This window comes from Gopherus flavomarginatus, chromosome 5, assembly GCF_025201925.1.
Source record: "Gopherus flavomarginatus isolate rGopFla2 chromosome 5, rGopFla2.mat.asm, whole genome shotgun sequence".
Lineage (NCBI taxonomy): Eukaryota > Metazoa > Chordata > Testudines > Testudinidae > Gopherus > Gopherus flavomarginatus.
In genome coordinates this window covers 43,454,709-43,472,360 of record NC_066621.1, presented here as the reverse complement: position 1 = coordinate 43,472,360, position 17,652 = coordinate 43,454,709, and the positions used below count along the sequence as shown (strand labels likewise).

The window sequence follows — 17,652 nt, the reverse complement described above, 5'->3', positions numbered from 1 at the left end:
CAGAGAATGTCATGGAGGTCTCTGGAAATCACAGACCTCCATGACATAAACATAGCCTTAAGCATGATAAATAGAAGACTTCCATCTCCAATCTCATCACACTTTAATAAGTGCTAACAAAAAATTCACTTACAGGAGAAAAACAAACTAGAAATCTGAACAGTCATGCACACACAGGCACAAAGAGAATCTTCTATATACAGGGACAGTCAATCATTTATACTGTCAGTTGTAGATGGGAGAAGACCAAATTTAAAAAAATCAAACTCACAGTAGGGGACTTCTCCAAACACTTACCATCGGAGCTACCTGGCAAGGCTTGTGACTGTACACAATTATTAATCATTCCTTTGAATTGGTCATAACAAATACAATTATTCCCACCAGTAACTGGATCTAGTAGCGGTCTGAATACCTAGAGAAAGAAAATATGTTTTCTTTCATTCATTTCTTTAACTTCAACACATTTATAGAAAAATTTAACTATTTGATTTCAACTGTGAAAAATCATTGCCATTTAGTTCAAAGTTTAAGAGAAGGTTGCTCAGCTTGTGCAGTAACTGAGGTTCTTTGAGATGTGTGTCCCTGTGGGTGCTCCACTTCAGGTGTCGGTGTGTCCTGGTGCCACTGATGGGAGATTTTCAGTAATAGTGTCTGGTCAGGGTATGTGTTAGCAGTAGTAGTCGCGCAGTGCCACTGATGCCTCATCTAACAGGCTCACGTCCTGACCCCTTCAATTCCTTCTCTACCGTGGAGTGTTTAGCTCATACTCCGAATTAGAGGAGAGGAGGGTGGGTAGTGGAGCACCCACAGGGAGACACACATCTCAAAGAACATAGGTTACTGCACAAGGTGAAAAGCAACAAAGAGTCCTGTGGCACCTTTTAGACTAACAGACTATTAGAGTATAAGCTTTCCTGTGTAAATACCCACTTCGTCAGATGAATGTGCACTAGGTGAGTAACCTTCTCTTCTTCTTTGAGTGCTGTCCTGTGGGTGCTCCACTTCAGGTGAATGTAGAGCAGTGCCCTCATGAGGATGGAAAGGACTTTGGAATTCAGTTTGGTGCTGAGGCTACTACAGTGAGGCCTAGTCTTGTGTCTGAGCTTGAACTGAGAGTAATTACGTAGTGATTTGCGAATGTGTGTTAAGAGGCCCAGGCAGCCGCCCTGCAGATGTCTAGAATGGACACATTGTTAGGAATGCTTTGGATGTAGATAAAGCTCTTCTTGAGTGGATTCTGTGCCTGGAGGGGCTTCAGTGTTCTGCAGTGAATAAGCACATATGGATACAGCTGGATATGCATTTCGATAATCTTTGCGTGGATATGGCAGAGCCCTCTGATCGTTCTGTTGTTGACACAAAAAGTGAAAAGTCAAGGTGATTTTTGGAAGAGCTTTGTTCCAAATAGATAAAATGCTAAGCATGTGTCCAATGTGTGCAGGACTGCCTCTTGAGCGTTAGTGTGTGGTTTTGTATGAAATTTAGTTAAGTGAATCAGTTGGTTCAAATGGAACTAGGATGATAGTTTGGGCATAAATTTACGATGTGTTCTAAGTGTCACTTTATCCTTGAAGAATATTGTGTATTGCGGGTGAGCCATAAGAGCCCCTATTTCGCTGACTCTTCACACTGATATAATGGTGACCAGCAATGTCACTTTCATAGATAAGTGAAGTAATGAGCATGTGGCTAACGGTTCGAATGGGGCTCTGGTTAGACTTCTGAGCACCAGATTTAAGTCCCATACTGGCGTGGGTTCTCAGATATCTAGGTACATGTTCTGTATGCCTGCAAGAAACTGCTTAGTAATCAGGTGAGCGAATATTGAAGTCCTGTCTACCTGCTGATGGAAGGCCATGATGGCGGCAAGATGAACTCTATGTGAGCTCATAGCAAGCCCTGAGTTCTTTAGGGATAATAAATATTGCAGGATTAGTGGAAGTGGTGCCTTGCTTGCAGATATTTGTTTATTCTGGCACCATAGGAAGAATCTTTTCCATTTCTGGAGGTAAGTAGTACGTGTGTTGTGATTCCTGCTGTTCATTAACACTTGTTTTACATGTTCTGAGCAGGTTAGTTCGTCGTGGTGGAGCCATGAAGGAGCCATGCCTTCAGGTGAAGTTTCTCTGGATGGAGGTCTGGATGGAGGACTTGACTATCGTCCTGAGAGAGAAAAGATTCCATAGGCCAGGGAGAGTGAACAGTGTGCAGATCACCATGGGTGTCAGGTAAGGGAACCATGTCTGTCTGAGCTATATAGGTACTATGAATATTATTTTGGTCCTGTCGGTTTGTATTTTGTGTATTACTCTGGAGATTAGAGGTATTAGTGGGAATGTGTGCAGGAGGGGAGCGTTCCATTTGATAAGAAAAGCATCCCCTAGGGATCGTGCCCTGCTCGTGAGCTAAACTTTGGGCATTTTTCGTTTACTGATGTCGCGAACAGGACTATGTGTGGGGTTCCCCATATGTAAAATTTGTGTTGTGTTATTTCATCATTCAGTTCCCATTTGTGCTCTTGGGAAAACTGTCTGCTTAACATGTCTGCCATCATGTTCAGTCGACCTGGGAGATATGCTGTTATAATAGTGATGTTGTGTTTTATGCACCAGTTCCATAGTTTTAAGGCCTCTGTGCATAAGGAGTGGGAACATGCTCCACTCTCTTGATTTATATAGAACACACACACACTGTTGTCCATCAGGACGCTTATTATTTTGCCTCACATAAGAGGGCGGAAATGAAGGCATGTGCTGTGGAATGTGCATAATTCAAGCAGGGTTGATATGAAAATGTGTTTCAGTGGGGGACCACTTGCCTTGGATTGTATATTGGTTTAGGTGAGCTCTCCATGTGATCAGTGAAGCATCTGTTGTGATTTGTACGGATAGTGGATCCTGTTAAAATGGGATGCGTGAGCAAATATTTATTGGGTTTGTCCACTATCATAGTGAATGTAGAACCTCTGAGGTTTGTGTAAGTTTTTTGTTTAGGCTGTGATTTCATGGAATATATACTGAGCTCAGCCATCCTTGAAGCAAAATATGTAGACTCTGGTGTGTTTAACAACAAAAGTGGTAGCTGCCATATGTCCCAAGAGTTGGGGGCAGGTGTGTGCAGACACTCATGGGCTGTCTGAGACCACTGATATGAGGGAGGTCATTGCTGTGAATAGGGGTATTAGAGTGATGCTTTAGCCTCCACTGAGTCCAGGTGCGCTCCTATGAAGTCCAATTATTGTACTGGAGTTAGGATAGATTTCTTTTCACTGATTTGTAGCACTAGTGAGTGAAAAAGAGAGATGCTTTGTCGAGTAATGCATAATGTTTCTTTCAGGGTAGGGCCTTTTAGCAGGCGATCATCTAAATATGGGAATATCAATATTCCCTGTCTGCACAAATAAGCAGCTACCACCACTAGCGTTTTGGTAAAGACACATGGACCTGTCAACAGTCCGAATGTCAGTACTTTGTATTGAAAGTGATCTTGTCCCACTGTGAATCATAGGAATCATCTTTGAGTGGGATAGATGGTAATGTGAAAATATGTATCTTGCAGGTCCAAGGTTTAGAACTAGTCACCTTCTTCCAGCGCAGGGATGATAAGAGTTTAGTGTGACCATTTTGAATCTGTGGGTACGGACAAATTTGTTGAGTTTTCTGAGATCTAGTATGAATTGCCAACATCCGTTTTTCTTTTTAGAGTCAGGAACTAATGGAAATAAAATCCCTGCCCTCTGTGCTGTGTTGGAACTTGTTCCATGGCCCCTAGTTGTAGAAGATGATGTACTTCTTGTCTCAATAGGTGCTTGTGAGAAGGGTTCCTGAAGAGGAACAGGGAAGAGGGGGCAGGTAGGTGGGATGGAGGTAAAGGAGATGGTATAACCCATTCAAATGATCTCTAAAACCCAATGGTCCATGGTAACAGAGTTCCATGGATGGTAAAATGGTCGAAGCCGATGACCAATGTTTTGGATTGTTTGTTCCATTGGCGTTAATGGTTGGGGGAGGCTGGTCAGACCCTTGACCAACATTTTAAAATTGTGTCCTGTTTGGTGGTGCTTGGGATGTTGCAGCCTGAAATTGGGTAAGGCAATATCTCTGTGGTCTGTGCCTTTGTCTTTGATTGTCATGTGGTCTCTGCTGGCATTGAGACATGCTGTCTCTGTTACAATTGTAAGGCTGGTATCTGCATCTCCTGTTAGGGCGTGTGGACCCTGAGGGTCCTCAGTGTAGCCTTCATGGACTGGAGGACCTCATTTGTTTTAGCAGAGAAGAGCTTGTCCCTGTCAAAGGGAAGGTCCTCTACCTTGGTCTGAAGTTCCCTTGGGATATCAGATGAGTGCAACCAGGATGCTCTGTGCATGACGATAGCTGTCGCTGTTGTGCATGCCACTGTGTCCACCACGTTGAGGAATGTCTGGAGTGCTGTTCTAGCAATATGTTGTCCTTCACTGACAATGGCATGGAATTGGTCTCTTTTTTAACTCTGGAATTTCCTGGATGAAATTGTTCAGTTTTAGATGCTTATCATGATCGTAGTTGGCAACTAACAGTGTGTAATTGGCTGTGTGGTATTCAAGAGTCGCAGAAGAGTAAACTTTTTGCCTCAAGAGGTCTAGTCTCTTTACTACTGGTCTTGTGGTGTGGATTTGAATTGAGGATATTTGCCCCACTGGTTTACCACATCCACCACTATGGAGTTAGGTTGTGGGTGTGAAAAAAGGAAGTCCATGACTTTATTTGGCACATAGTATTTCCTGTCCACATGCTTATGGGTTGGGGGGATGGTGGCAGGTGTTTGCCACACCATTTCTAAAGGTTCCATCAGAGCGTCATTTTTGTCGTGGATGAAGTGTGTAGGATCTTGAGAAGTTGGTGTTGCATCTTTGGTATCTCCTCAAGAGGAATATTTTGGCTCTGTGCCACCTACTGGAATAACTCCTGAAAGTGTTTGAAATCATCTGTAGTAGTGGGAAACGGGGGCATAACTGCCTCATCAGCGGAAGAAGAGGAGTTGTGATCGAGGATGTTTCATTTTCTGTGGTCTCATCCCTGTCTTCCTCCACCTCCTCTGTTACCTCAGAGGGCTTGGGTACCGATGTCATCACAGAGTGTATGGGTTTGCTGTGGGAAGTGAGAGGTCTGTGAAATTGAGATCTGTAGGCTGCCCATGGGTCACTGAATGGAAAATGGAATGGGAGGGCACATCCATGGATTAGTGAGCCATGGGGGGAAGTTCCTGGTGCTCTGTTCCCTGGGTCTATAATGAGGTTCCGTGCCTGCTGGGGAGGAGTGTCCAGATGAGAAAACTGCCTCCTCCATGTTGTCCTCCTCATCACTCGAAAAATGTGGAGCATCGGGAGATTCAGGTTGGTCCGGTGCAGTCGGTACAAGCAGTTCCAAGCAGTGGAGATCTGGGAACAGAGAACACTTCCATATCTGACAAGTGCATAAGGTAGATTGGTACCACTGTATGCGGTGCTGTATCCTTCTGCACTGCCATCCTAGGTGGAAGTGCATAAGGAGGATTGGTACTGTTGTATGCAGTGTTTTATCCGTCTGCGCTGCTGTCCTAGGTGGAAGTGAGCCTGGTGCCGACCCTTTGTGTGAAGCCTTCTTCGGTGCCGATGAGCTTGGTGCCAGAGGGGGAGCCATCACAGGTGGTTGAGGTTGTGGTACCATGCCCTTTGTAGGAGTAGTTGGAGCTGTGGACAGGAGGTCACTTTGTGCCTGCTACTCAACTCCTTTCTCCTGCCAGCAGAGGTCATGGAGCAGACAGTACTGGAGGTGCCCAGTGCATCAATGGTGCTCATTCTGGAGGAGGTCGGTACCACTGGGTGAGGATCTCACTGGAGACCATTTTTTTTTAAAGTTCTTGGCTTGGTGGAGACATGATCCTTTTCCTCGATTTTGTATAGGAGCTGGCACTTAGTCTGTCCATGGAGGACGCGCTGCGGAGTCCTTTGTTGCGGGTTGTCCAAGGCCCAGTGTAGGAGTGAGGGATTTCTCCATTACAATAAGTTTAAGATAAAGATCTCTATCTTTCATTGCTCTCGCTTTGAGATTGCTGCACTGAGCGCACTTCTGCAGTACATGTGACTCACCTAAGCATAGGACATATAAGGAGTGGCCATCAGAAATTGGTATTGCGTCCTTAAATGAAGTACATCTTTCAAATCCTGGGGAGCCAGGTATATTTATGAAAAAGGGGGATGTGAAAATTAAAAGTTTATTTTATGGCTATCTAACTAAGTTTAACTAATGCTAACTTTAACTATATTAATTAAAATAACAAATTACTAATAAAAAAGGGTAATAACTATGTTATCTAACTTAATCTACTGTTTTTGAAGGTTTTTAGAGACACTGTTACTGGACTCTGTCTCAAGCCGAGGATGGCTGAGAAGGAACTGCAGGGGTCAGGGTGTGTGCAAGCTAGATGAAGCACCAGTGGCGCTGCGAGACTGCTACTACACAGGCTCATCCTGACCAGACACTGCTACCAAAAATCACAGATTGATGGTGTGACAGGTTGGGTCACAGAAACCCCCTCAAGACCGTCACTAGATGTGCTGGGATAGCACTGAGAACAAACATCCCTGCCAGAAAAGGCTTCCCTCCACTCCCATCTTGCTGAGCTAGACACACCAATTGGCTCCAGCACAGAGCAAGAGGCTGGACTACACCATCCTGCAGTTCACAGAAACTAAGATTCACTTGGCCCAGGAGTTTCTCAGTTAACAGGAACTTTCAAAGCACTCAGTATTCAGTTTTTCTGGGAGCCTAAACCCCAAATAAATCTGTTTTACTCTGTATAAAGCTTATGTCCATGAATGATTCAGCTTTTTGCAGGCTAACGCCATTGTTTACATGTTAGTTTGAATGTTCCCAGGAAATCTCCGATATGGATTGGCGTCCCCCAAAGTCCATTGTCAGATTAGGCACTTACTGAGACTAGTCCTTTCCCAAGAAGCTGACCAAATGCTTCACTGAGGCTACTTAGAATCAAACACATTGAGATACAAGTACATAGCCAATAACTCATAATCAAAAATGACAAACACACACACACAGAATAATCATAACCAGCAAACTACAATGTTTCCATAGACACACCTGACCTCCTCTGTACAAGACCTGGTGCCACCATAGGACCCTGGTTGCAACAATGATCTATACAGCCACAGTTCATGTCAGTAGCATCACAGACGGGACACACTGACACCTGAAATGGAGCACTCACAGGAACAGCACTCAAAGAAAAAGATTTGGTTATCCAAAAACTTGATTTACAATTACCTTGAAATTTCGGGGGGACATGGTGCACTGGTACAATTGCTACTAGAATATTATGTCCAGTTGTGATGTCCAAGACCTCAAAATGATACAGATTAAACTGGAGAGCCATCAACAGGACAGGAGAATGATTAAAGGATTGGAAAACATGGTTTACAGATGCAATGAGCTCAGTCTGTTAAGTTTAACCAAAAGAAAAAAAGGCTAAGGGTGACCTGATCACAGTCTACAAATACCTACATGGGGAACAGAATTTTGATATAGGGCTCTTCAGTGTAACAGATTGAACAAGATCCAATGGCAGGAAATGGAAGCTAGACAATTTAAAACTGGAAATAAGGTAAAAAAATTAAGTGAGTGTAATTAATCATTGGAACGTCTTACCAAGGGTTATGGTGAATTCTCCATCACTGACAATTTTAAATCAAGGTAGGATTTTTTCTAAAAGATATGCTCTAGTTCAAATATAAATTAATTCAAGGAAGTCCAGTGGCCTGTGTTATACAGGTCAGACTAGATGACTACAGTGGTCTCTTCTGGCCTCACAGTCTATGATTCTATTATATTTATATGATCTAGAGATAGTCAGAGAGGTGTATAAAACTGTTTCAATCTATCTAGTACTAGCAGATACTAAAATAAAACCTTGTGAAAGAAAGCTGAACACACTACTACTGTTTTCTTATTCACGGACATATCTCTGTATTTTAAATACAGGGCACTTATAATTGCATCATCTGTAATACCTGGTTTTTATCTGCAAATATAAAAGTTATGAACAGAAATTACAACAAACACAGATCACCTAATCTGGAACTTCACAATCAGGTGATCAATTTAAGCTAAACAATGGTCCCTTTGAATATGTATTAACTATTTATGATAAACAATCTGTTCCATATAACTTTGTTAGACACTACGGGCATGGCTACACTTGCAAATGTGGAGAGCTGAGAATTAAACCAGCCCTCAAAGAGAGCAGTAGGGAAAGCGCTGCAGTATGTTCACACTGTCAGCTGCAAGCGCACTGGCATGGCCACATTTGCGGCATTTGCAGCGGCATTGGGAGTGGTGCATTATGGGCAGCCATTCCGCAAAGCACCTCTTTCCATTCTGGCACTGTGGCTTAAGGGAAGGGCGTGGGAGTACGCGGGGCATTCTAGGTCCTGTCCCAACACCCCATGATGCATTGTTTCGCATCCCAGCAATCCTTGTGCTTCCGTCCACATTTCATGCCATCTTTCAACGTTTTTTGTACTGCATGTTCTGTCTTCCCTTTTGGTCTGCGGGAATGGATCCCGAAGTGCTGAGAAATATGCTGATGGGTCTCACCAGCACATCACATTTGGCAGTTGAGCTACTTCTTAAGCTACAAACTGACAGTGAGGAGTCCGAAGATGATGTCGACTCACATAACGCATATGACACGAGATTGATTGAGGCATTCATGGACATGCTCACCACCATGGAATGCTGCTTTTGAGCTTGGGAAACAACACTGAGTGGTGGGATCAGATCGTCCTGCATGTCTGGGATGATGAGCAGAGCCGGCATAACTTTTGGATGAGAAAAGCCACTTTCATGGGACTGTGTGATGAGCTTGCCCCCACCCTACGGCACAAGGACACGAGATTGAGAACTGCCCTGCCAGTGGAGAAGCAGATGGCTATTGCAATCTGGAAGCTGGCAACTCTGAGCGGTTGCTAACCAGTTTGGAATGGGAAAGTTGACCTCTGGAATCATGTTGATGCAAGTTTGCAGGGCCATTAATCGCATCCTGCTCAGAAGAACTGTGACTCTGGGTAACATGCATGACATTGTGACTGGCTTTGCACAAATGGGTTTCCCTCATTGCGGAGGGGCGATAGATGGGACGCATATTCCAATTCTGGCACCAGCCCACCTAGCGTCCGAATACGTTAATTGGAAGGGGTATTTGTCTATGGTTCTCCAGGTGCTTTTGGATCACTGTGGGCGTTAATGCAGGCTGGCCTGGAAAGGTGCATGACGCACACACCTTTCAGAACACAGGCCTGTTCAGGAAGCTGCAAGCTAGGACTTTCTTCCCATACCAGAAGATCACCATAGGGGAAATTGAAATGCCCGTTGTGATCCTTGGAGAACCTGCTTACCCTTTAAAGCTGTGGCTCATGAAATCCTGCACAGGGAGCCTTGACAGAAGTAAGGAGCGGTTCAACAACAGGCTGAGTCGGTGCAGAATGACTGTGGAATGTGCTTTTGGCCATTTAAAGGGCCGCTGGCGCTGTCTGTATGGGAAGTTGGACCTGGCCGATGATAACATCCCCACGATTATATTCACATGCTGTACCCTCCATAACATTTGTGACGGGAAGGGTGAAAGATTCACTCAGGGATGGAACTTGGAGGTTCAACTCCTGAAGGCTGAATTTGAACAGCCAGAGAGTAGGGCTATTAGAGGGGCCCAGCACTGGTCTGCAAGGATTAGGGATGCCTTGAGGGACCAGTCTGAGGCTGAAAGCCACCACTAATGTTTGGTGCCCTGCACAGGAGTGAAGAGTGGTGGTTCCAATGTTAGTAGGAATCTGTGTTTGCTACACTGACTTGCAGTGCTTGTTGCTTTCCTGGGCTACGGTTATCTTTTACTTAATGCAATAATGAAGAATGTTTTCAAAGCCAAAAAATCCATTTATTGAAAAGAAAATTTATTTATGGAAAGAAACACAACTGCTTGGGAAACAGAAAGGGCAAGGGCGTAGGATGGGGATCGGTTCAATCACAGATTTGCATATGTCCTATTATCATACTCAGCGTTCCTGTCTGGAGTGTTGTGCAATGAGTGCTGCACTTCAGGCTGGTTAAAATGCACAGTGATGGAGATTGAGTGCAGTAGGTAAGGGTCATAGTTTGCAAGGCTGGGTGGTGAAGCTACAAGTGTTGGAGGCAGCTGGTGGCGATAAGAACCCAGAGGTGGGGAAAAGTTGGTTGGAGGTGACATGGGGGCACAAGGGAAAGGGTTTGGAGACAAGGGATGCAGGTGGGGGTGGGGGTGGTAGTGCTCCACTTGCATTGCTACGAGCGCCTGCATCGAGTCCGCCTGGAGCTCCATAATGCTTAGCAGCTGCTACATGCTGTGGTGACGGTGACTCGCATGTTGCTGGCGGACCCTCCTTTCACTCTCCCACCACTCCTGCGCTTTTTGATTTTCATTAAGGGACTGCTGCGTTACTTCATGCAGCATGTCCTCTTTGTTTCTATGTGGCCACTTCTTAATTCTTTGGAGCATAGGCACTGACTCCGTGGGTGCTCCGCAGCTGCTGCACCAACAGGTTAAAATTGGTGGGTGCCTGTGCCCCTGCCCAGTCCCCCCCACCCCAGCTCACCTTCGCCTCCACTTCCACCTCCTCCCCTGGGCGCACCGCGTCCTTGCTTTTTCCCCCTAGTTCCCAGTGCTTGCCAGAGGGAAGGGGGAGGAGGGAGAACGTGGTGCCCTTCAGGAAGTGGTGGGGCTGGGGCAGGGATTTGGGGAAGGAGTCCAATGGGGCAGGGAGGGGGCAGAGTTGGGGCGGGGACTTTAGGGAAGGGGTTGAATGGGGGCAGGGCAGGGATGGGGAAGGAGTGGAGTCGGGGCGGAGGCGGTGCAAGCACCCTCTGGTGCCAGGGAAAGTTGGCGCCTATGCTTTGGAGTCTTTTGGCCAGTGATAACAAGGACAGCTGAGATTTCAAGGTTGCATCTGTAAAGCCAAAATGCAACACTTAATAGAGGCAGCATTGTTCACACCGGACAGAGCAATGATTCGTCCGTACTTAAAGACAAGCACAGTCTACACAATAGCAGAATCTGCCCATCCCAAAGCTAACACACATAACCCACAGGAGCCCCAAAATGGTGAGTAAGCACAGGGGCAAGGGGGATTGATTGTTTCACAGCCATACTGTCCTCTGGGGTTCTGTGCCTTGGGGAGAGCTAACAGCTGCAGGAGGCTCCTATACAGAACACTGTCCCCACATTTTCCACAGGAGTTCCTCCTGGAAGATATCTTGCTGCTGAGAGCGACCCGGGAAGCAAGGGAGGGTCTTCTACTACAATGCAGCTTCCACTCTGGCCCATATGCAGCTTGCCTGTGTGCAAGAATAGTCCCCTCCACCCCCCTTACGGCGCAGTGGCACGGGCATGTTAGCCTGACTGGGACAAGGAGCACAGTAGCTCTGCCAAGGAACCTGTGCAAACGCATTGCCCAGCTTCTGCACGAGACCTTTGAAGAGATCACTGAGGCCGATTACCACGATGTGAGAGAGCACATCAACGTCCTATTCCACATCTAGGCATGCATGCAGCCCTAATCCTCCTTGCTCCAAAAGCCTGCACCGAACAACTTCCTTCCCAAAATAAAAGCCACTTACCTGGCACCTCCTCTGGTGTTTGTTCTTCCCCAAGCACCATCCGCTGCGACTGGCTACCTTCCTCCTGGCTTGAGAACAGCTCCTGGCTGCATGCATATAGGGATGCTGGGCTGGCTTCCTCCTCCTCAGCACCCTCACTCCCACTTTCCTCCTCTTGCCTTGTTAAACTGAGCTCTGAAGTGCCCATGGTGGTCCTTGGAGTGGATATGGGTTCATCCCCACGTATTGTGTCCAGCTCTTTGTAAAAACGGCAGGTCACAGGGGCAGCACTGGAGTGGTGGTTTGCCTTGTGGGCTTTGTGGTAGGCATTCTGTAGCTCCTTCACTTTAACCCTGCACTGTAATGCGTCCCGGGCATGGCCCCTTTCCATCATGTCCCTTGATATCTGCCCAAAGGTATCATAATTCCTACGGCTGGAGCACAGCTGGGACTGGACAGCTTCCTCCCACCAAATACTGATGAAGTCCAGCACCTCACTGTTACTCCATACTGGAGATCACCTGGCGTGTGGAGCCATGGTCACCTGGAAAGATTCACTTCGAACACTCCACGCCTTGCTGAACAAACAGGAAGGGGATTTTCAAAATTCCGAGAGAATTTAAAGGGTAGGTCTGATGGTTGGTCACCTGAGGCAGGGCAGTAGAGTTCAAAATGATGACCAGAGTGGCTAGAACAGGTATTGTGGGACACTTCTGGAGGCCAATCAGAGCGCATTAATAGACTAGAGCATCCACACTAACCCCATGGCACTCCAGTTCAGGCGCAGCAAGCATTATGCTTCTCGTCAAGGTGGAGTACCAGGAGTGCTCCAGTCATGGAGTCCGGGTGCTCTACGTGCTTTGCCAGTGTGGACGTGTCGTGAGTTAGGCCTTGGCTACACTGGCGCTTTACAGCGCTGCAACTTTCTCGCTCAGGGGTGTGAAAAAACATCCCCCTGAGCGCAGCAAGTTACAGCTCTGTAAAGCGCCAGTATAAACAGTGCCCCAGCACTGGGAGCGTGGCTCCCAGCGCTGCAAGCTAATCCCCACGGGGAGGTGGAGTATGTGTGGCGCTGGGAGAGCTCTCTCCCAGCGCTAGTGCCGTGACCACACTCGCACTTCAAAGCGCTGCCGCAGGAGTGGTCCCGCGGCAGCACTGTGCAGCTGCAAGTGTAGCCATACCCTTAGGGTGCCCAGCGCTGCTTTAATGTGCTCTAACTCACAAGTGTAGCCATGTCCTACAAATCATGGTCTTAATAATGACAATGGATTTATGGCTTATTACAACAATCTGTAACCCACTAGCCTCTCTTTTTTGTCCTAAGACTGCAGAGATGCTAATGAGCCACTTCACCTTGAAAGGTCCCTTAGAAAGTGTGATAACTACTTATGCTAAACAATCTGTTCCACCTTGTATTTAGCTGTAACATTCTGAGTACCTTTCCCAGACTTGAAGAAGAGCACTGCTTAGTTTAAAAGCTTGTCTCTTTCACCAACAGATGTTAGTCCAGTAAAAGATATTACCTCACCCACCTTCTAATATCTTGGGACCAACACGGCTACAACACTGCAAACAAACATAGAAAAGGTTGGATATTTCACATATCTTGGCTGCACTGTAAGTACAACAGGAGGACCAAAAACATTAAAGAGAGAATAGTGAAAGCCAGACATGCCTTTGTAACTCTAAAGCCAACTGTAGAAACAGAAATCTTGCCCTCCAAAGTAACTTTGACTATTTAACACCTTTGTAGAGTCAGTTTTACAATATCGGACTGAAACTTGGAGACTTATTAAGTCCTTACTATCTAAACTCCAAATTTTCATAAACAGCTAGCAGCTTTAGACAAATCCTCAATATCAGATGGCCAGAAAAAAATCACTAAGGAAGAACTCTAGAGGAGAATGAAACAGAAACCAGTAGAACAGGAAATTATGGAAAAAAAATGAAGATGGCTAGGACATACATGGAGGAAAGACCCAAACAGAATAACAAGATGGATGTTAGACTGAAACCTCTGGGGTAAGCAGCAACAAGACCAAGGATAACATGGAAATGCACAATATAAGCAGAATTGAAAGCTATCAAAATGACATGGTGAACCTACGACTGCAGCAGGAGACTGGCAAAAATGGAAGGCAGTGGTGAAGGTCCTATGCTCCACATAGAAGAATAAAAGAGAAAGAAATTGTAGCTCATACAACTTATATAGTAATAACTTTAAAGCATCTTATGCTTTTTCTTCATATGGGAACTGTGCTTATTCACACACATAAATCAAGAGAAAGTTTATAAATGGCAACCTCTATTTTGTTGAATCTTACGGGTATCATTCTGACATTTTGATTGATTGTTCCTTCTGGAGGGCAGGTACTTAGTGGCAAAACATTAGAATTTCTATGTTGCATCATTAAGGAAGATAGAAAATGGACATTGTATGAGTGCGATGGTGGATAAGGTGGATATATATGTTTAGCTTCTTCTGAAGGATTTAGGTCTTGTAGTTTCTGATAATTTCCAAGGATTTCATTATCATGATTGTCTTCTACAAGTGGATGTATTTTGACCGTGAGTATTGTATTTTGACTTTCAATAGTAAGAGGGTATTTGAATTGATCCAGCAAAGTTTCTCCAACAGCCATAGTGCATAAATGTCTGTCTTGACTGGAGGGAAACTCTTCTTCACCAGGTTTATTAATTACTGTATTTTCAAAGTTAAGGATTTCAAAACTAAATGGACTATTTTGACTAAATATTTCAGTGATAAATCCACCTTCTGTACTTGAAATTCCACCAAGCAGTGTCTGATTTTCCATAGCCACAGTTGGAATCTCAGTTTGTTCATATCTGTTTTTCTCCTTGGGGATATTTAACTTTTCTAGATCAAAATTCTTCTTGGTAAGTCTTTCCTCTATAAAATAAATAGTATAATTTTAACAAAACAAACACACACAATTAAAGGTGAGCCCAAACCAAAGTCTAATTCCAAACAAACCCACATTTGCAAAATTCATAACCAGAACTGAATATACAGCAGAAATTTTAGCAATTTTAAAAAAAATGCAAATCCAATACTTTATATTCTATTATAGCAACTATTAGTTACATTAGTTCTATATAAATATTATTTATATTACAGTAAAGCCTAGAGTCCAGGGCAATATTGTGCTAGCCACTCTACAAATACATAACAAAGAGACATACCCTGAAGACTAATTTACTATTATTCTCAATACTCAAAGAGGGATGGGATGGATTCTCATATTCAACCCCACGGGAGACGGGAGTGTGGTGGGGAGACATAGGTACAATCCTCTAACCCTAGGGGACAGAAGATCGAAAACAGCGCAAGTGCAAAGAAGGGTAGCAACAACAGAAAAGGTTTTATTATTCCTGTTGTGCCTAGGAGCCGGAGTGACAGATTTGCATCCAGAATCTGTAGGGATCCGGACAAGAAATAACTAGTGCCCAGACTCCAGGACGAGGTGTGTGGAGGAACTAGTAGACTGTGGTTTCTAAACACTGCCTGTGTTATCATTTGCAGAAGAAGAAAGGGGAGATTGGGACCCCAGTGGGATCATAAGCCTCAACCCTCTGTGTGTATGACTGGATTTTGAGCCTGCCCCATATGAGCGGGACACGGGTTTGATCCCCAGTGAGGCACAAGGGAGGCTGGATTGTGACCCCCATCTCCTCCAGAGCACTGTGGGCTGCATTAGGGGCAGCTCTCCCATGTGTGGCTCACGATACTCCCTCTAGCTGCAACTATAATGTGCATTGGGACCCCCTATCCCGGGATCACCCGCACCTGAAGGGGACGCTCAGTGGGATCCCCTGCGCTGGGGCTGGAGCGCATGCCCGCCCCGTGGGTGGGGCAACAGGGTCCGCTCACGCCCCCGGGGCGATCAGGCAGCAGCCTCCTTCACCTTCCCCTCGCCCTGCAACGAGCTCCCGCCTTTCCGCCTCCATCCCCCTTCCTGCCCCGCGCTGGGCCTGGGACGGGTCAGCGTGCGACACCCGCCGCCGCGCGCCCTGGGAAGGACCGTTGGGGCCGAGGAAGAGGAGGGGACCGGGAGCGCCTGCGCGAGAGCCGCGCGGGTGGGGGGGGGGGGAAGCTGGTGGAGTCACGGGGCGAGGGCCAAGGCGGGGCCTCAGCCCACTTCAGGCCTCGCGCGGGCTGGTCAAGGAGGGACGCGTGCGCGGGGGCCCGGGGGATGCCGCCGCGCGCAGAAGCAGGGCTGCGTTCTAGGGCAGTGTCCGAGTCCCTCCCTGGATCCCGCGTGGCCGCCCCCGCCCAGCAGCGCCTGGGGGGACAGAGGGCAAGGGACCAGAGAGCGCGCTCTGCACCGCGCCGCCTCCGGCCCAGCCTAGGCACGGCCATTTTGAGTGGGTCCGTCCGTTCCCCTCCCCTCGTGGGGCCAGTGCTCGGCAGCGTGGACTCGTGCGTTGCGGGCACGGGGACTCAGAATAATGGAAGGAGAGGTTGGGGTAAGGGCACAGCTGGAGGCCTAAGGAGAAAACCGCCAAGGTGTCGTTTGATACCCTGTGAGCTCTAATGCAAGGAGGGCTCGGCTGCCCAGGGCCCTGGCCGGAGTGTTTGATCTCTCGCCTGGGGCCATGCTGCCCTCTAGTGCCCACCGTTTTATTCTTACGACCGTATCGTTACCCGACTTCCAAACGCTTCGCGTGAACTAGCGTTATTGTGCCCGGCAGCCCGAGTCTTTTTTGGTGTTTAAAAATAAAGTTAAAACGAGCACCGAGCCAGAGCTGTGGGCGCTGCTGCAGACGTTCTAAATGTAGTTAGTTGAACTCCCGCATTCGCTCCTTCAAGCAGTTCTATTCCAATGGACTTTAACAGCGCGTGGATTTAAATTACAGGTCGGTGGAAGGTTACCACCTTTGAAATGCAAAAAACCTGTTCTTCCCCCCTGCCCCCGGCAAGCCCACAGTATCGCCAACCCCCAGTCACAAGGCATCTTCCCCCCCACACACAGCCACTTACCGTATCTATAGAGATAACATATATAAATAAGATTACTAATATGTCTCCTCTCACTCTCTGACACAAACCTCTCACACTTGGGCATACAGTTGGGTTACCCACTTTCTAAACGTACAAAATTTAACACCCTTGCCCTACCCACTCCATCCCCCTCCTCTGCTCACTTTCACCAGGCTGGGGCAGGAGTGTAGGAGGGGGTCAGGAGTCTGGCTAGGAGTGCACGCTCTGGGGGTGGGGCAATGAGGGGTTCAAGATGTGGGAGGGGGCTCTGGGCTGGGGCAGAGGGTTGGGGTGCAGGAGCTGGTTCAGGGTATGAGTTCTGGTTAGGCAGTGCTTACTTGAGGCAGCTCCTGAAAGCTGCCAGCATAGCTGGCTCTTAGGTGGAGCGTCCAGGGGGCTCAGTGTGCTATCCACACCCGAAGAAGCCACCCCCAGCCAATGGGAGCTGCGGAGCCAGCGCTCAGGGCAGGGACAGCACGCAGTGCTCCCATAACCACCTGTGCCTAAGAGTCGGACATGTCGATCACTTCCAGGAGCCGTGTGGAGTCAGGGAGCCTGCCTTAGCCCTGTTGCTCCGCCGACCAGATTTTTGTGGCCTGGTCAATGGTGCTCACTGGAGCCGCCAGGATCCATTTTTGACTGGGCATTCTGGTTGAAAAACAGATGCCTGGCAACCCTAGCATACAGCTGCTGTATTTTCAACAGTTTTGACCTATTATTGCTTAAACGGTGGAAGTGGGAACACTGCAGCATCTTTAGCTGGACACAAACTTTTAACTTTAGATATCCCAGTGTATTATGATAATTACGCAAATCTTTAGACCCACAAAAAACAACTTTGGTAGATTGGCCAGTTTTTCTGGCAACTGGCCAATTTAAAAAAATACACAGCAGGCCACTCAACTACTGGCAAGGTGGTAACCCTAGGTCAATGAGCAGAGACATTGGAGCAAAGGGTAAGGAAGAAGACTCCAAAAGGATGAGTGA

General features: G+C 46.9%; 1 protein-coding gene across 1 annotated transcript in view; it reads right to left on the bottom strand.

The window, feature by feature from the left end:
- Window positions 1-15,670, bottom strand: part of LOC127051040 (tesmin-like) — a 39,419-nt gene extending 23,749 nt beyond the window's left edge. The window contains exons 1-3 of the mRNA XM_050952867.1: window positions 15,590-15,670; window positions 13,988-14,574; window positions 298-415 (exon numbers count right to left, since the gene is read on the bottom strand). Coding sequence (XP_050808824.1) covers window positions 298-415; window positions 13,988-14,574; window positions 15,590-15,632 — 748 coding nt within the window. The 5' untranslated portion in view covers window positions 15,633-15,670. The remainder of the gene's footprint in view (window positions 1-297; window positions 416-13,987; window positions 14,575-15,589) is intronic.
- Window positions 15,671-17,652: the final 1,982 nt, after the last annotated feature.